General features: G+C 49.0%; 1 protein-coding gene across 1 annotated transcript; it reads right to left on the reverse strand.

Moving 5' to 3' along the window:
* Positions 1-1,122: 1,122 nt before the first annotated feature.
* On the reverse strand, positions 1,123-18,742 carry DNAAF3 (dynein axonemal assembly factor 3). Its single transcript, XM_069741446.1, has 11 exons — positions 18,480-18,742; positions 12,192-12,331; positions 11,206-11,299; positions 10,674-10,831; positions 8,703-8,879; positions 8,303-8,425; positions 6,048-6,170; positions 4,579-4,771; positions 4,382-4,496; positions 3,905-3,979; positions 1,123-2,788 (listed from the first exon to the last, which is right to left on the reverse strand). The coding sequence occupies exons 1-11, from the start codon at positions 18,553-18,555 to the stop codon at positions 2,620-2,622; spliced, it is 1,443 nt and encodes a 480-aa protein (XP_069597547.1). The 5' UTR covers positions 18,556-18,742; the 3' UTR covers positions 1,123-2,619.
* Positions 18,743-19,956: the final 1,214 nt, after the last annotated feature.

Below are 19,956 nucleotides of genomic sequence, written 5' to 3' on the forward strand. Positions count from 1 at the left end.
GGTTTTTTAGCTGTGTCCGAGGGAGCAGCAGGGCTTCCCTTATCCTAAACAACAAAAGATAGGGAGTAATAGGCTAGAAGGCGTGCAGGGGTTTTTGTCTGAGGTGAGGGTGGACTGCACAAGGCGTACCTACTCCTCAATCATGTCTTCTTCCATAGGCTGATGCTGGCTAGCCAAGAACACCCCAGCAAGAAGCTGGACGCCATCAAAGGTAGCAACCATGCTGCTATGCGTTCCACCACTGGAACGCTCCCTCAATCCCGCTTTCAGCGCGTCACCGGAAGGGACATTACCAGTATGGACGATACCAGAAGTGACGACACAGAGATACCGGAGGCCGCTCAGAAACACAGTGTGTCACGCTGGATGTAGCGTAGCCAGGACAGCACCCCCTCGCTGACTGCATGAAACGCTCCTCACCGGATCTCTATCCTTGCGGCACCGCGTCCTGAGCCAAGAGCCTCCCATCGGGATGAACGGCCCTATCTCAGAGCCTCATACTGCTCCAGGCCTTTGGGGTAGAGGGACTCCCCCTTGGGAAGTTTCGACCCCGAGTCTCTTGACAGGGGGAAGGATATTGGCGGGCTGCATGATCCCCCTGAGCTCGGTAAGCTTGCGCAGCTCTTCTCGAGTGTCCCTCCATGCAGGGACAGGAAAAACACTGAGGAATTGGGGGTGGGACCAGACTTTTAAACTCTCGTGTTTCCTGTCACGGCAAGGAGGAGCAGGACGTCCTGGAAAATGTAATTGACTATTTTAAACTGACTGATGACCAGATTACTCAATTCAAACTGGATACAATATTACACGGATCTTATATCTGATGAGCCTGATGTACTTTCAATAGAATAGCTGTACAACCTTTTCTAGAATTTTGAACTGTCTACCACCCACTTAGCCCGATTCCTTAGTTTCTCAGTGTACCTCCTCACTGCTGCTGTGGAATCTCACACTGCACAGTACAAGCTTCAATTGTCAGTTAATCTGGATGGGCAAAGACTATACACGCTTGGACTCTTGAGATCTCTAGTTTCATTTAGCTGGCCTCAAAGTACACATTTCTAGATCAGGATTGTACAGCCATTCTGTATGTGGATATTTGAAATAAGTACACAAGCTTCATCAGGTTTAAGCTACATTTACTTATGGATTCTAAAGTAATGATGGAAACAAGTTGGATTGAGACACAGTGTACACATTGTATGAACAATTCACATTAATTTTTTATTACGTAAAACTTGAAAAGGAACTAGTAAAAAAAAAAAAAAAATATTAAATAAATAACGAGATAAATAGGGCCAGTTAGTATAAACCTTAGTAATATAGACACTCCACAGAAAGATTACAGCCGGCTCCTGCTGTGGGTTGTCATACTAACATTTCTATACAGAAGAACAAATGAAAAAGTGAAAATTACAATGAATACAGAAGTAGAGGTCCGCTCAAAACCTGTAGATGTGAGTCTACATCCATGTCAAACTTGTGGGCCGAGACCCCCAGGATCCTCAAAAGTAGATGTACCTATCCATATGCCAGCCTGTGACATCAGAAAAAAAAAAAAAAACCAATGGTCTCACTGGTGGTGACCTTCCACAAAGGCTTCTGCTTCCAGTAGGCCAATATCCAGTGAACTGTTCTCCAGCAGAAAAGGAGACAATTGATGGGGCCATCATAGATAACTCACATACCAATTCTGTGCTCAGGGGTGAGAATAAGCACAGACTGTAGATTCTGCTTAGAGGGAGGAAAAATGAATGAAATCAGTGAATTTTATTAAGGACTGTCTGCTATTGCCCTCTTCCGACAACGTGGCCAAATTGTTGGACATCAATGGCCATCTGAAGTTGGCTCTTTAAAGTTAGAGGTCATGTTGACTATGTTCTCTGCCTGCTGGAGGAGTTCAGCACATGGATCTAAAATTTTTAGGATGGAAATCAGTATAAGCCAGCCATATTTTAGGGTCCGTGTACTGACCGTAGGTCTCTGGACCTGAACAAACAAATTCAATGATGCCTATGAGGATGTAAATTCAAGTCAGGGGATGTAGAGTCAGTCCGGGCAATGTGGGCCCTATATGAACCGGATTGTGTAGCAAGTTCTGGACCCAAATCCTTGCTTAGTGGGGGCTTAGGAGTGAAGTGGATGGACAAACCTGTTACTAAAGACCACTCCCAGGAAAGATGCTTATCTGTACACAGGATAGGTTATAAATGACTGATTGCCAGGGTCCCACCAGAGACCCCCCCCCCCAGTGATTTTAAGATAAAGGTCCTAATCTACACATCACATTGTACTCCATTCAACCCCAGAGAGGAGACTATGGTGGGGGTCTTCAGTGTGGGGCTCCCAGCAAACAAATTTATCAGAAATCCCATGATTCATTGGTAGGAAAATCCCTTTAATGAGCAGGAATTTTAGATAAATACCAGAACCTTTGGCATAAAGCCATCTATCTTCTTGGCTGCTCCTGCCGGCCAGTTTGCTACCTGCATTATACAGATACAAGATGGCCAGCAGATCTTTGGTCTATTGCAATACAACAGGGCAGTCCGCTCTAGCAGTAATACGTCGGTACATCTGGATGGAGTAGCAAAGTTCACATATCGGCATGAAATATTTCTACGCTGCTTTCTGGTCTTTGTCACAATCGTCCAGGCGCTCAAATCTGGCAATGTAATCTCTCTTCCAGTCTATGTCTTCTGTGGTCACAAATCCGGATTCCTCTGCAACTTTCCTTATTATAGATATATAGCTTTTAACCTTGTCCCCATGGAGATCCACCATGAACCTAGGAACAAAATACAAAACTCGAAAACCAGCCTGGTTCATGAAGTCCATTGCTGTACATGGGAAATTAACAAGCTACAGAGCTGTGACACTAGAGGCTTTTTAAAAAAAAAAAATGATTCCTAGTCAACTGCTTTGGGAATCGGGAGTAAGAGGAAAGCATTAGAAAAGGGCAACAGGATTGTAAAGAGTGTCAGAACAAAATTACTTTACAAACCAAACACAGGTGCTCGATGCACCAATGACCTAGTCAGTGCACATTCCTAACTACTCGTTTTCCATTTATCTCAGAAGGCCAAGAGATGGGAAGCTGCACTGCACAGTTTGGCTATGCCATGGGAGCGACGAGCGCATGTGCTTGGTTTGAACAGTCATTGTGACTCCATTTAACAGGGAATATCTGGGACGGTCTGAAAAACAAAGTGTGCCTAAGCACTAACAGGCATGTAAGTGCTGCCAGCCTGCCTGTTGTGCCAGGGGAAGTTCTCCCCAGCGCAGACCGCTCCTGCCAGAGATTCAGCTGCCTCTTTGACAAACTCTTTTCTGCTCTACGTCATTCTGATAGCCAGATCCCCCAATTAGGCTGCAGAAAAACGTGGAGCATTCTGTCCTGTCAACAAAAAAGAATCCGCCGCTCTGTCAGTGTGACGTCAGCAGAATCTCTGGCAGGAGCGGTCTGCGCTGGGGAAGAAGTGGCACCTGGTACAACAGGCAGGTAAGTAGCAACTACCTGTAAGTTAGGGCTTAGGCACTTTTTTTTAGAAAGTCCCGGACATACCCATTAAAGGTGCAAATACCATGAGTATTGTTATAATCCTCATTCACGTTTGTTATTTTGTAGTCATCTTATGTATTTTGCTACTTACTCCAAATGTAAAAACACCCCTCTCTAGAGAGGATCGTAACCTCAAACCTCAGGGTCAATTTCTTTATAATAAAATTAACCCACGAGTGTTATCTGGAGACAGGATACGAACTGCATGTTTAGGTTGTCCTTCTTGGGATACCAATGCTGCATGTCGAAAGTGTGCACCGAAGAGGCAACGTGGATTTCACGACCACCTCCATAAGACAGAGTCCCGACAAGATCATCTCCAGACAAGTAAAATAAACTTACTTTGTTAATTCTATGATCAGAGTCGCTTTCCTGGCTGTGATCAGCTTGTAGTCTGCAGTCAGGTGGTGAACCATGCTAAAACAGAGGGATACAGTCAGTCATTCATCACGTCTGTAGCATTTACTATATGCCCACAATTCTGGAGAGTAGGGAGACCATGTTACAGACTCCATACGTAACAGTCAAGGGGTATTACAGTTGCAATCATTGGACGGTAGATCACTGGATGTCCCGCTGTGTGGCCCACCACAGATGAGCCGTATTTGGGGTCCCAAATCCAGTAATGTGAATGGAGCAGTGAGAATTCAGCCCGTGTGTTACAGCTCCCATCACAGTCTATAGGGGCGCACCACCTTTCCTACGGGGAATTTAGGACAAGCCAGTTCTGGTGATCACTGATCGGACCCCATGTATCTAATGTGAATAACTGATTATCAGAATATTGGCTTTTATGCCAATGTCAGCACGGTGGATTACCTGCAGGAGAAGGAGACGACGTTGAAGAGATTAAGGAATTTGCTCTTGTGATGAAGATCGCTCACCCAGCTAAGAGGTAGGAGATGGATTACCACGTTGTCCACGTGGAAATAATCTAGAAAATCAAAATGTAAAGCTCAGTTCCTGTACATGGGGGTTATGCAGTTCATTCTAGCGTGGCCTGATCTGAGTCTTACTTGTAGCATCACCATGTTTCTCATCCTCCACATTCTCAGCCATTTTCTCCTTGGATTCATCCTCTTCTCGGACGGTAGATGGGCCGGCAACATTGCACTCTTCTGCGAGCTTCTCTTCGTCTGAATATTTCTGTCCAGTCATCAATTCGTGAAACATTGAGGTGATGTTGTGTTGAGACAAATCTTGAGCAGTCTATGGCAAAATACAAGAAAAGTGCAAAAATCAGTGATACGGCCATCTTTGGAAAACCCAAATAAAGACTTTGGAACCAAGTAATTCTTTACCCAAGGAAATCAGCTAGTTGTAATATTAAAGAGCGGGGCTCCCAAAACTACTAATTTTTTTTAAGTGGAGGTCTGTACATAAGGACGAGGGGTCATCTTGGTTAGCACTTCGTTAAACAGTCCAAACCCAATAAATTGTCCCACGTTCGTGATCAGGAATATTTTCGATTGTTGTTGGTAAGTGCGCTCCAATTTTTTAGCCTTTTGTTTTGAAATAAGTTGGGCCCAATTTATTTATTGTTGGAAGGTATTTGAAAAAAAAAAAAAGTAAAAAATTAAACAAAGAAATAAGTCTAATTTTTCACACTCTCTCTGTACAACCCTGCAAGAGCACAATTACAAGATGCAATTTTAAAAATATCTTTGGAGTTTCCTAGTCCGTAGAAATGTTTATGCATTGAACATGCATCTAGTTTACTCATTATGCCCCCTGATAAATTCATGAAACGAATTTAAATACATTTTTGTTGCAGATTTCCCCTGTAACTGGGGCTGATATATTAGCCCTGTAACAGGGACAATTCAGCTTAGTATCTGCACAGCTACGCAGAGTTTTTTTTATTTTTCAGACCCAGTAGCTCCTATCTCTTCCCGGAGATCACATGGTAAGGGAAGAAGCATCAGTGTTTAATAAACTGAATACAAAACCGGCGACCACAAAAGTAATAAACCATCTTTTCCTTTTTTACGCAGAGTCTATGACGATTCTGCAAGACATTCTAAATGGTTATATGCGGACGGGCCCAATGTTTTATGTCGTTGAGCGACTGCGGGAAAATTGGGAACCCAGCTGGGATCACAATACTCAAATCTCCAGTCGCTGCCGTATGTATGACACAGCCGGCACCTGCCCTGACCCCATACACCTCCACCAGACTTCTAAGTCACATGTCAAGGGGTTGACAAAGAATGGAAATAACTAAAAATAAAGTGAATTAATTAGCAAATGATGCTTGTTTTATCTAGATGGATAACCTTTGTGCGCTTTCTACACAAATGTACTAGTGTGATTTGCTAATTAAAAAGGAATTTAATAACTATGCATTTTTTTTCCCAAATTCACATAAAGCATTTTATTGCAGGGTTTCACAAATTATAGGGTTTAGAGTATATTAAAGTAATCCCACATAATGAAAAAGGATGTATGATAAAAAAATATGTTATGTAAGGAAGCCATGTCCTACCTTTGTATACACACCATTAGAAGTCTTCAACAAGCTCTTCTCCTCCGTTTCGATCCCATACGCTATGAAAGGACCAGTGATAATATCCCCCCAGTATCCTCGAGCTTGTACCTTCCCGAATCTCTAGGACCCAACAAGAAGGTTGCTAAATGAGACCGAGTAGAAATGCTAACCTTCCGTGCAAGCCGGGGCTAAACTCCCGCGCAAGCCGGGGCTAAACAAGTTTTCAAGACAGCAACGGTCAGATACTCTGGGTTGAGTGGCAAATAACCGCTGCAGCAAAATTAGTGACTGCAGTGGTGACGATTTTGTTACAGATGTGGCCACAGATTGACAGGAGTGGTCATGAGTCCGTTCAAGCCATTAGAGGAAGGGAGGACACCAGTGGGGTCATGGGTGGAGGGTACTGGAATAGCAGCGGGTCCTGTAGATGAGTATATGCTTTCACCGCACGTCAGCGGCTCCCTGGACAGGGGTATAAAACCAATACCAGAATAGTGACGAGCAAGTGTGCTGGGATAAGGTGTTATCCGAGCATGTGCGAGTGCGAATAGTATTAGAGATACTCTATGTTCGAGTTCCCACGGCTGGTCATCAGACGTCACCTATGCAGGAAATGCCTGTTAGGAAATCCCTGCATGTGTTGCGGCTGTTGAACAGCTGCGTGGACTCTAACATGGTATTAACATTTGGGCATGCTCAGATAACACCTTATCCGAGCACATTCTCTCATCGCTACAGACTACACAAAATGTGTCACCGCTGGCATGTATTTAGCTACAGAAATGTAAGAAGGTGCGACTGTGGCCATCATGGTACAGGCGACCAAAATTCTTAATGATGCATACAAAGGAGTCTCCTTCAGAGATGGAGACAAGTCTGCCAATATTGCCGGGAGTATGCTGGATTATCCGGCACGTCTGCATCCTCGCGACTCCCAGCAATCATTCAAATGAATGCAAAGTGCGATATATTTAGTTCAGGAGATAAACCAGCTGCTAATGGGCCCCACAGAGCCGCTGAAGTGGCCTCATAATCAGCCTCGGTTTCCCAGTCAATGAAGATAATTTTGTCTCTAGAAAGATCCAGGTCTCCAAGTAAATCTAATCACAAAACTGATAAGGACTTCAGAAATAGAGAGGCTTTATTACTGCTGAGGACAGGGCCGGGATGGATTTAAAGAACACCGACGACTGCTCCAAGCTCAGATGGAACAGAATACATATATGTTCAGGGGGTTTTGTACCCAATTAAAAACCTTGGACACCATTTTCTAACTAAAGTATTTTTTTTTCCTTTTTTGGACTTTATCTTTATACATTCACAGGATCGGGAATTTTGTTTACAGCCAGAAAGAGCACTGAGCGCGTTCAGTGTCCTGTGCAGAGGTCACTGTGCAGGGAGGGAGGCGTTGCGATCACCACCTTATATCAATGGCGATACTAGGATTTCTGTCTCCGATTTTCCAGGGAAAGTCATACCAAACCCTTAACTCACCCCTTGCTGGTCCAAGTCTCCACTGCTGCTCCCCGTTTGCGGCGCCAACATCCCATCAACAGTGCTGCAGCCAATCAGAAAGCCCAGATGTTCGGTCCGTATTGATGTCACAGGCCACTGACTCACTGATTGTTTTGGTCTGTAGCACCGCTGTGCTATTGACAGCACTACAGCCAGTGAGTTAAGCGGCTCGTGGTATCTACACAGGCAGAGCCGCTGAGCTCACAGATTGGCTGCAGCCAATCAGTGAGCTCAGCACTGCAGACAATAAGACATTGGAAGATTCAGCGCTGAAACTGGGAAGGAGAAGTAAAGCACAATTTGTTTTGGGGAATAGAGGTTTTCTGAAACTGGAAAACCCCTTAATATAAGCACCCAAAACTAAACATGAGAATACCACTAATACACACGCACACTTTGAAACCTCTCACTTATCCACAAGATAGATGAAAACCTCTGAACATTGGATTAGTGAAATGAATGGAGAACTGGGGCGTTCGTGGTGCTGACAGTTCAGTATCTTGGTCTACCGATCAATGGTCCATCAAGTGATAGCCCTTTAACACAAACGTCATTAACAGTAGGTCGTCTTTGCACTTAAGAATATCTTTAAGTCACTGGAAGGAAATACATCATTGAAGTTATTCTTGATAATGTCCATTAGGGTCTAGTAGGCTGATGTGTGACATAATACATGAAATGACCAATACATCTATATACAACCCTGGGAATACAGGCGATAATATCCGAATACTCACATGTGTCACAGCCATATGAGAAGCCAGAGTCTTATTAGGGACATCATAGGTTCCTTCACGTGTCATAAATGCAACACCTTTCTCTCTCCAGCGATTGTACTCCGCGGCCCCAATCACGGCCGCCTGCAAGACACGTCAACAGCAATCAATAAGATATCCAACCTCATTGCATAAAAGTATGACCTTCACAATGTAGAGATGGCCTCATACACAAGGTCAGTGTCGGCTGAATATGTCCTTATCTGTGGGTTGGCTGGAAAGCTTTCCACTGACGAGAAGGAGGATCAGGCATGTGGAATTTAATGGGGGATGAGCTGCCGAGAGAGGCGACCGCTTCCATCCTTCTCGCCATGAAGGTGTGTCTGGGAACATGAACTAGTGAATAACAAGAAGAACTCACCCCGCGATCATGCAGTTTCATGTTTAAATCCCAGTCATAGGCTCCTCTCCTGGAGTCGTAGCGTTTGCCCAAAAGCTGACGGTTCTTCACGTCCCAATACCTCTCGATAGGAAAGAGCTTTGCCTCAGCCGTTTGCCAGAACTTAAAAATATTTTCCAAAACATCCATTTCTTTAAACTGTACAGAGAAAAAAAAAAATAAGTGTAAATCAAAAAGAATTATCGCAGATGTTTCCTAGCTGACACCATTGCATTGAGCAGGTGGTTGGACACGATGTCCACCGAGGTCCCTTCCAACTCTAGGATTCTACGAATTCTCTTCCTCCTTATCCAACCCCACAAGGAAACAATCCTTAGCCACTTCATGGACTGTTATCCGACAATCAATACTGTATTTTTATATTGCAACTTGGCTTTTTTTTTTTTTTTATAAAATGGGTCAAGATCAGTGTAAGCTAAAAGGTTATTCTCAAGGTAAAAAAGGGTCAACTGTAAATATTGAGTCTATGTAAACTTGATGTATATCAATAAAAGTTAAAAATCTTATGAAGGGTTTATAACTACTTATAACACTTAAGGAGCAAAATGTGTAAAACCCAAGACCTGTGTCAGTCTCAACGGTCCATTAATTACACCCATAAGGTTTTTGAGTATCAGTCAAGTATTTTGCCCGATGAACAAGCATTTAGGGAGCAGTGGCTGAACCCTCGTCATATACTGGACGTGCTAGGAACAAATAACGCCCCATTTGGCGCTGATGAAAGCCTCGTTGGTCCATTCTTATGAGAAGATGAAAGCAAAGTCTTCATTAATAAAACAAAGCTGGAAAGGAACTAACTGGTCTGTGATAGTAAGAGGAGCTGAGCGTGAGGAACAATGGACGCAATCAATACGGGCAAATGAATGAAGAGAAAACACAAAGGCGAGGAGTTATATTTAACACAATATTTTTCTTAATTTTTGCTCAGTTTTGACATGTTTTATTTGTGGGACTTAATTTGGAGCTTTCTGCCGCAAGGGGGGACATGGGGGATGACGGTGCGTGGGCAAGATAGAATTGTGTGTGTACCGGCTAGCGATTTTGACAGATAGCACTCATACAGGTGATACTCTACGGGGGACATTCTTGATTTTTCGAAAATCACGGAGACCTGTCCAATTTCGATTGGAGGATCAGAATAATAGGTCATATTGTCTCATATGCAAGAAAATCTGATGTCTGAATGAACCCTTAATTGTTCATGCTGAATGGAGACAGGATTGTCAGTAGTAGAAAACCCCTTTAATGCATATGTTAAAGAGATGCAACCATAAGCTAAAGAGGACAAAAGAAATAGGAGGGCACTGCTGGGGTCCTGGGTTCAAATCCTGCCAAGGACAAGCCCTGCAAGGAGAATGTTCTGCACGGGTTTCCTCTCAAAGACAATAATGATGGGGTATTTAGATTGTGAGCCCCCATGGGGACAGTGATGAGGTCTGTAAAGTCCTGTGAAATATGATGGTGGAATATAAAGAGAGTAAATAAATATTAATGGTGATCGAATATATATATATATATATATATATATATATATATATATATATATATATATATATATATATATATATATATATATATATATATATATATATATATATATATCTCCTTGTTATTTTTAGCTTTTATGCAAAAGAAAAAAAAAAAAAAAGTATCTACGAAGGAGCCCATTCCCATAAATTACCAGGAGGTGCAGAATGGAGTGTGATACATTGATCGCCTAGTATAGATTGCAGGATGGTTTGATAAATTATAGAAATGAGACATTAAATGGTCTCAGAGTGACCATTGTGTATTTCTCCGTTTTATGGAGAATTTATTTCACCATTATACTAACGCCCTAGCCGATCCGGTTCTCAAACCCAAGTCCTAGGCACACGTACAGGACTTAATTGAAAGAGACCAGGTCCGGGCCTAAATCTACTATGGACCTACCTTGATAGAGGTCATATTCAGCAAAGGGAGGGTCCTCTGCTGGTACTCTGGGTCTGTGACAAATTTAATAAACCGCTCACATCTGTCTTGTAGGTACGCTGCCGTCTTACTACGGACCATGCTGTTACCAAACAGCTCAAGAAACATTTCGCACTTCTCTGGGAAAATAAAAAAAAAAAAAAAAAAAAAATTTATATATATATATATATATATATAGATTACAGGCAATCTATATTTTACATCTTAGAACTAAATTTGCAATTCAGATTTCACACAATAAGTTTCCAATTGGAGAGATTTTTTTTTTTTTTAATCTTTTTTTCCGGTCACTATCTGACCTAGGAGATAATATTAAATCCCAAGTCAGGGGCAGGTATATGGCGTATTGACCTGCAATATACACTAGACTGGATCTAGAGCCATTTAAATGGACAGCTTGCAGGAGCACATTGGCCCTCATTGCTGATGGGATCGCGGAGGCCAATTAGTTGTTATGACGGGCAGGGGCCCGCTGAAGGTCGCCTAATGTTACCTTGTAAACCCATTTGTTCTGGATTTTCCAGCGCCAAAGTCAAAAACAAGATTTGTCGCGCGACAAGCTCCAGGTCACTCTCAATGATGAAGAACTAGAAAAGAAGAACGGCACATGTATATAGAGATGTGATGCTTATTGTAATATTACACAAGGAAAACTATAAAGAAGGATTAGTGATCGCGGGGTCTCTGGTTTATTCATATGACAGCCAGGGGTCTCTGTTGAAAGACCTCCATGCTTGTCATTAACCCTTTCTGTGGCCAGGCTTCAAAGGAGACCGTCATTTTTACTATTTACAGAAATACCGTAGTCTTGCTGTGTATAGAAAAAGCGATGAGACTATCGCAGCTTCAAGTCCCCTAAGGGGACTAATAAATACAGTGAAAAATAAAAAATCCATTATCCACCCATTAAAAATAAAATGTACATATGGTATTGCCGTATTCAGAAAAGTGTGCTCAAAATACATAAAAAAAAAACACCACTAACTAACCCAATCTGTAAACGGGAAAAATTTCAAGAACACCAAAATTTACGTTTTTTGTGCGATGCCACAAAAAAAAAAATGCTGTAACAGGCGATCAAAACGTCATATCTATCCCAAAATGGTATCAATAAACACACAATATGGCCCTGCAAAAAAGTAAGTCCTTACACAGCCCCATCAAGAGGGAAATGAAACATTTCGGGTCACGGAAGGCACAACCCCCCAGACTTCTGGTTTTATTTCACCACAAAAATGTAAAAAAACAAAACCCTGGACATGTGTTTGGGGTCACTGTAGCAGAATCATTTTGTCAGTTCATTTTTACCACACAATGTACAGCGCAAGAACAAATTCCCAAAAAACAAAATGTCAGAATTGAGAGTTTTTTCCCCCCACAATTTCTCTACACTTTAGAGATCAGAAAGCCACAAAAAAAGGGTAATAAGAGGACAACGAAGCGGATAATCTGTGCAGCCTTGCACTATGGGATCCTCACATTAAGCCTCCTCTGTGGCCAGCGACGTGCCTGGCAGATGGTTTTCAGAAGATGTCGCCCATCGCCACATCCCACCAGCAGAATATTCAGCTCCGGTATATCGTCACAAGCTGATAAGTGTTCAAAGGTATTCTGCAAACCTACATGTAAAAACAAAGAATTGTGTTTACTGCATAGCAGAAAAAAAAAATATATGCATCCCTGTATAATTATAGCATATCAGAACAGGGACACGTTATATCATAGTTGAACATTAAGGATTCTGACCCAAATGAAACGTTTGAGCCTTTTGGAGCACACCCGGAGAACCAAGAGCCGCCTCCAGCCCCCCGGAGAACCAAGAGCCGCCTCCAGCCCCCCGGAGAACCAAGAGCCGCCTCCAGCCCCCCGGAGAACCAAGAGCCGCCTCCAGCCCCCCGGAGAACCAAGAGCCGCCTCCAGCCCCCCGGAGAACCAAGAGCCGCCTCCAGCCCCCCGGAGAACCAAGAGCCGCCTCCAGCCCCCCGGAGAACCAAGAGCCGCCTCCAGCCCCCCGGAGAACCAAGAGCCGCCTCCAGCCCCCCGGAGAACCAAGAGCCGCCTCCAGCCCCCCGGAGAACCAAGAGCCGCCTCCAGCCCCCCGGAGAACCAAGAGCCGCCTCCAGCCCCCCGGAGAACCAAGAGCCGCCTCCAGCCCCCCGGAGAACCAAGAGCCGCCTCCAGCCCCAGAGAACCAAGAGCCGCCTCCAGCCCCAGAGAACCAAGAGCCGCCTCCAGCCCCAGAGAACCAAGAGCCGCCTCCAGCCCCCGGAGAACCAAGAGCCGCCTCCAGCCCCAGAGAACCAAGAGCCGCCTCCAGCCCCAGAGAACCAAGAGCCGCCTCCAGCCCCCCGGAGAACCAAGAGCTGCCTCCAGCCCCCCGGAGAACCAAGAGCCGCCTCCAGCCCCAGAGAACCAAGAGCCGCCTCCAGCCCCAGAGAACCAAGAGCTGCCTCCAGCCCCCCGGAGAACCAAGAGCTGCCTCCAGCCCCCCGGAGAACCAAGAGCCGCCTCCAGCCCCAGAGAACCAAGAGCCGCCTCCAGCCCCCCGGAGAACCAAGAGCCGCCTCCAGCCCCCCGGAGAACCAAGAGCCGCCTCCAGCCCCCCGGAGAACCAAGAGCTGCCTCCAGCCCCCCGGAGAACCAAGAGCCGCCTCCAGCCCCAGAGAACCAAGAGCCGCCTCCAGCCCCAGAGAACCAAGAGCTGCCTCCAGCCCCCCGGAGAACCAAGAGCTGCCTCCAGCCCCCCGGAGAACCAAGAGCCGCCTCCAGCCCCAGAGAACCAAGAGCCGCCTCCAGCCCCCCGGAGAACCAAGAGCCGCCTCCAGCCCCCCGGAGAACCAAGAGCCGCCTCCAGCCCCAGAGAACCAAGAGCCGCCTCCAGCCCCCCGGAGAACCAAGAGCCGCCTCCAGCCCCCCGGAGAACCAAGAGCCGCCTCCAGCCCCAGAGAACCAAGAGCCGCCTCCAGCCCCAGAGAACCAAGAGCTGCCTCCAGCCCCAGAGAACCAAGAGCCGCCTCCAGCCCCAGAGAACCAAGAGCCGCCTCCAGCCCCAGAGAACCAAGAGCCGCCTCCAGCCCCCAGAGAACCAAGAGCCGCCTCCAGCCCCAGAGAACCAAGAGCCGCCTCCAGCCCCAGAGAACCAAGAGCCGCCTCCAGCCCCAGAGAACCAAGCAGTATCTAGCACAAAGTCACATACAAGCTCACGGTGACCTCAAGCACTTGAGCCACCAAGGATGGTGTGGCGCTGTAGTTTCCTATGGATGACCAAGATCTCATTCACATGTGTCACCACCAGGCTTTTTGAATCTCAATTGGGGTGGAAAAAAAAAAAAAAGTGGAAGATTCATACATCAAACTCACCCTTCCTCCTTTCTAATAAATGGGTTCATGTTTCAAGCGGACAGCACCAGGACGTCCTCCATTTTGTATCCGTGTGCTGTCTGTTTTGAAGAGACGTGTAAGGCTACATTCACATTTGCGTTGTTGGGCGCAGCGTTGACGACACAACCAACAACGCATGTACACAACGCAGCGTTTTGCGATGCATGCGTTGTCATAAGATCGTACAGAGCAGGAATTTCGGTGCAGGGAAAACGCTACAAGTAGCAACCTCTGTGCCCTGTCTGTGCGTCAATATGACGCATGCGTCGTAAAACGCAATACAACGCATATCGGCGCATGTCCATGCGCCACCCCATGTTAAAGATAGGGGCGCATGAGTCGACGACGCTGCGCCCAACAACGCAAATGTGAACGTAGCCTAAATAAGGCCTTAGGCCCTGTTCACACTGCAATACATTCAGAGGTTGCTACTGAATTCTCATTAATACACCTTTAAGACAAACCCCAACGGACAAGACCCAATCTAAACGGTGTTCAAATGAACTCCAATTATCTTTTACCCCCTCAAAGTGTTCGTCTGTATTTCGTATTCCGTTCGCCCCCTTCCTTTGCAGATAGGTGACCATAAGCAGATTTCATGAGCTGCAATTTTAACCAAAACTTATGGTCTATTGGACACAATTTATTGTAATCACTTATATGGCGTAAATAACTCCACAGCGCTTTACAGACGTTGCCTCTGTCCCCATTGGGCTCACAGTATAAGTTCCCTATCAGTATGTCTTAATGTAGGAGAAAACCCACACAAACATGGGGAGATCATACAAACGACTTGCAGATGTTGTCCTTGGTGGGATCTGAAACCAGGACCCCAGCGTTGCACGGCTGTAGAGTTGTCCATCCCCATACAAGGCTTATGGTTGGGAACCCAGCTGTGATACTGGGCATTGGGGTCCATATCCAGATCGTGATCCCAGCCTTACTTTTACTTCTTGCTGCAGCTTTGTTGGGAATCCACCAAGATCTCCTTGTAGGATCTCCCACCTGGACACTCCAACACCCCAGTGTCCAGCCAGTCTTCTAGATCAGGCCGCATTCAGACGCACCAGTTCTGTGTAGAACTCGCACCTACTGTACTCACAGTCCATGTATCTTATCAGACCGAGTCACAAAGTCACCGAGACAAGTCAGAATCTGATCCAAGTCATGGACCAAACAACAACGCAAGTTTATGCATCTGTGAAAAAAAATAAAAATAAAAGACCGCCTTGAGATGCCGTCTGTGTGCGGTCTTGCCTTCGTAGAGCTCGAGAAACCTCCATTTTTGTTTTCTGCCAAACTTGATGGTAAAACGGTCACTGACCAAACTCACCCAACAACGATGATGATGATGATGATGAAAGACATTTTATATCCAATGTCTGAATGAAGCCCAACCACGGCCCACCATGTAACAGGAGCCTCAGCCGAGAGCTTGTGACCGAGCCTTGTCCAGTGATTAATATGGGGTCTCAGCAACCAGCCCCCCCGCAACAAGCTACATAGCATGTGCCCTTCCTGAACCTGGATGGATATTCTACCTCATAACTGGGGGGGGGATCCATTCACTGACAGCCAGCAAAGGAGAATGGAAATTGATGGGGGTGTGCGCACCCCTCCAGATTGGGGCAGGAGGGAGGGACAGGTGGGGGATGCGCACCCCCTCCAGATTGGGGCAGAAGGGAGGGACAGGTGGGGGGTGCGCACCCCCTCCAGATTGGGGCACGAGGGAGGGACAGGTGGGGGGATGCGCACCCCTCCAGATTGGGGCAGAAGGGAGGGACAGGTGGGGGGTGCGCACCCCCTCCAGATTGGGGCACGAGGGAGGGACAGGTGGGGGGATGCGCACCCCTCCAGATTGGGGCAGAAGGGAGGGACAGGTGGGGGGTGCGCACCCCCTCCAGATTGGGGCACGAGGGAGGGACAGGTGGGGGGATGCGCACCCCTCCAGATTGGGGCACGAGGGAGGGACAGGTGGAGTGCACACCCCTCCAGATTGGGGCACGAGGGAGGGACAGGTGAGCACCCCTCCAGATTGGGGCACGAGGGAGGGACAGGTGGGGGGCACCCCTGCAGATTGGGGCACGAGGGAGGGACAGGTGGGGGGCACCCCTGCAGATTGGGGCACGAGGGAGGGACAGGTGGGGGGCACCCCTGCAGATTGGGGCACGAGGGAGGGACAGGTGGGGGGCACCCTGCAGATTGGGGCACGAGGGAGGGACAGGTGGGGGGCACCCTGCAGATTGGGGCACGAGGGAGGGACAGGTGGGGGGCACCCTGCAGATTGGGGCACGAGGGAGGGACAGGTGGGGGGCACCCTGCAGATTGGGGCACGAGGGAGGGACAGGTGGGGGGCACCCTGCAGATTGGGGCACGAGGGAGGGACAGGTGGGGGGCACCCTGCAGATTGGGGCACGAGGGAGGGACAGGTGGGGGGCACCCTGCAGATTGGGGCACGAGGGAGGGACAGGTGGGGGGCACCCTGCAGATTGGGGCACGAGGGAGGGACAGGTGGGGGGCACCCTGCAGATTGGGGCACGAGGGAGGGACAGGTGGGGGGCACCCTGCAGATTGGGGCACGAGGGAGGGACAGGTGGGGGGCACCCTGCAGATTGGGGCACGAGGGAGGGACAGGTGGGGGGCACCCTGCAGATTGGGGCACGAGGGAGGGACAGGTGGGGGGCACCCTGCAGATTGGGGCACGAGGGAGGGACAGGTGGGGGGCACCCTGCAGATTGGGGCACAAGGGAGGGACAGGTGGGGGGCACCCTGCAGATTGGGGCACGAGGGAGGGACAGGTGGGGGGCACCCTGCAGATTGGGGCACGAGGGAGGGACAGGTGGGGGGCACCCTGCAGATTGGGGCACGAGGGAGGGACAGGTGGGGGGCACCCTGCAGATTGGGGCACGAGGGAGGGACAGGTGGGGGGCACCCTGCAGATTGGGGCACGAGGGAGGGACAGGTGGGGGGCACCCTGCAGATTGGGGCACGAGGGAGGGACAGGTGGGGGGCACCCTGCAGATTGGGGCACGAGGGAGGGACAGGTGGGGGGCACCCTGCAGATTGGGGCACGAGGGAGGGACAGGTGGGGGGCAACCTGCAGATTGGGGCACGAGGGAGGGACAGGTGGGGGGCACCCTGCAGATTGGGGCACGAGGGAGGGACAGGTGGGGGGCACCCTGCAGATTGGGGCACGAGGGAGGGACAGGTGGGGGGCACCCTGCAGATTGGGGCACGAGGGAGGGACAGGTGGGGGGCACCCTGCAGATTGGGGCACGAGGGAGGGACAGGTGGGGGGCACCCTGCAGATTGGGGCACGAGGGAGGGACAGGTGGGGGGCACCCTGCAGATTGGGGCACGAGGGAGGGACAGGTGGGGGGCACCCTGCAGATTGGGGCACGAGGGAGGGACAGGTGGGGGGCACCCTGCAGATTGGGGCACGAGGGAGGGACAGGTGGGGGGCACCCTGCAGATTGGGGCACGAGGGAGGGACAGGTGGGGGGCACCCTGCAGATTGGGGCACGAGGGAGGGACAGGTGGGGGGCACCCTGCAGATTGGGGCACGAGGGAGGGACAGGTGGGGGGCACCCTGCAGATTGGGGCACGAGGGAGGGACAGGTGGGGGGCACCCTGCAGATTGGGGCACGAGGGAGGGACAGGTGGGGGGCACCCTGCAGATTGGGGCACGAGGGAGGGACAGGTGGGGGGCACACCCTTCCAGATTGGGGCACGAGGGAGGGACAGGTGGGGGGCACACCCTTCCAGATTGGGGCACGAGGGAGGGACAGGTGGGGGGCACACCCTTCCAGATTGGGGCACGAGGGAGGGACAGGTGGGGGGCACCCTGCAGATTGGGGCACGAGGGAGGGACAGGTGGGGAGCACCCTCCAGATTGGGGCACGAGGGAGGGACAGGTGGGGGGCACACCCTTCCAGATTGGGGCACGAGGGAGGGACAGGTGGGGGGCACACCCTTCCAGATTGGGGCACGAGGGAGGGACAGGTGGGGGGCACCCTGCAGATTGGGGCACGAGGGAGGGACAGGTGGGGGGCACCCTGCAGATTGGGGCACGAGGGAGGGACAGGTGGGGGGCACCCTGCAGATTGGGGCACGAGGGAGGGACAGGTGGGGGGCACCCTCCAGATTGGGGCACGAGGGAGGGACAGGTGGGGGGCACCCTGCAGATTGGGGCACGAGGGAGGGACAGGTGGGGGGCACCCTGCAGATTGGGGCACGAGGGAGGGACAGGTGGGGAGCACCCTCCAGATTGGGGGGGGTGGACAGGGTGGGGTGCTCTTACACAGAGGGCACACAGGACCCCCAGCCATACCCCACTGTGAACCACGTGGGCTGATTATCACCCTCCCCTGATAGTGTCGCACTTACACTGCGTCTGAAGATCTAAGGCAGGACTGAAGCCCCACAAGGTCGGGTACACCTCTCCACCGCCTGCAGCCGCCATGAACGCTGAAAATGAACACAAACACGTCACACACCCGCTTTCCACCGGCAGCACCGCCGTGCACGGTCCCGGCACCGGTATAACTGACGGCGCCCGAAATATCGCAACTTCACTCAGCAATTCAAACTAATAAATGAACCCGCTACGGCTCAGACAAATCTGCAAATCAGCGTCACAACCGGCCAATAGAAGGCTAGAAGCGCGTGATTGACGCTAGGGATAACCAATAAAAAGCCGCAAGGGGCGTGTCTTACCAGCTAGCAGACTAGGTTGTGCTGACAGCGAAGCTTGCAGTTGCTATGGTGATGGCCGGGCGCAGAATGTTTTGCACCTGTTGTTTCTATAGCGCTGGCGGAGGCCGTCGAGCTGCTGCGCCCTGAGCTGGGCCAGTGCTGTGTGCGGGGGTCACTAACTTGTAATAAAGTGTATAATAAAGCCTCGTGCACCTAGGACACCCTGTGCAGGCCTGGTCACACCGGACTCACTCGCTGTGTAGTTTCATTTTGGATTTCTGAGGGAGAATCCACACGAGATTTTTTACTTGAGTTTTTCACGCTGAAAAATCCACATCAAAAGCAAATTTGACTGGCAGGTGTGACGCTACACATATATTGGGCGGGACCGGCATCTGGACTCCAAAAGTCCCAATATTTCTGCACATCTGCTGAATTGCGCTAACATGGAGGCTATACTGTAGCTCCGCACGGCCCTCATTGTTTTTTCGAGCACCCATAGACTTGAATGGGCAAGTCTCATTTACGGAAGACGCTAGCGTATTCTACGATTGATTTCACGCAGATTCGGTCAGCGAAAATAAATCGCCCATCTGCACTGCCCCATTGTATTACATTGGTCCGAGTGCTGTCCTTTTTTTTCACGGACTGCCCTCGGATCGAAAATACGGTCTTGTGACCCCAACCTTAGGCTATGTTCACATGTTGCGTTTTTGCTGCACTTTTTTCCAGCAATCAAAATCTGCTCTCTTGGCAGTAAAGAAGCTGCTTATAAAAGCTGGTTTTGCTGTGTTTTTGCAATGTTTTTGCTGCGTTTTTTCATGCTCATACACCACAGCAAAATCTGATACCTGCATTTTTGCTGATTTTTTTTCTGCGTTTTTGCTGCACTTTTTTGCTGTTTTTTTTGTGTTTTTATTGTTTTTTTGCTGCATTTTTGCTTTGCTTTTGCCAGAGGTGTATCTAGCCTTTACTGCACCCGGGGCAAAGGATCAGTTCGGCGCCCCCCCTCCAACCTCTCCCCCCACCTCCCCCATTTGAACATTAACTGTAGCTCTGCTACATCTGACATATCAGGACTACAAGAGCTGCTACATGTGAATAACAGGTTCAGGTTTGCTACATTTCACAAATTTAGATAGGTGGCACTTAACAAACTCAGCTCTAC

This window comes from Ranitomeya imitator, chromosome 10 (assembly GCF_032444005.1).
Source record: "Ranitomeya imitator isolate aRanImi1 chromosome 10, aRanImi1.pri, whole genome shotgun sequence".
Classification (NCBI taxonomy): Eukaryota; Metazoa; Chordata; class Amphibia; order Anura; family Dendrobatidae; genus Ranitomeya; species Ranitomeya imitator.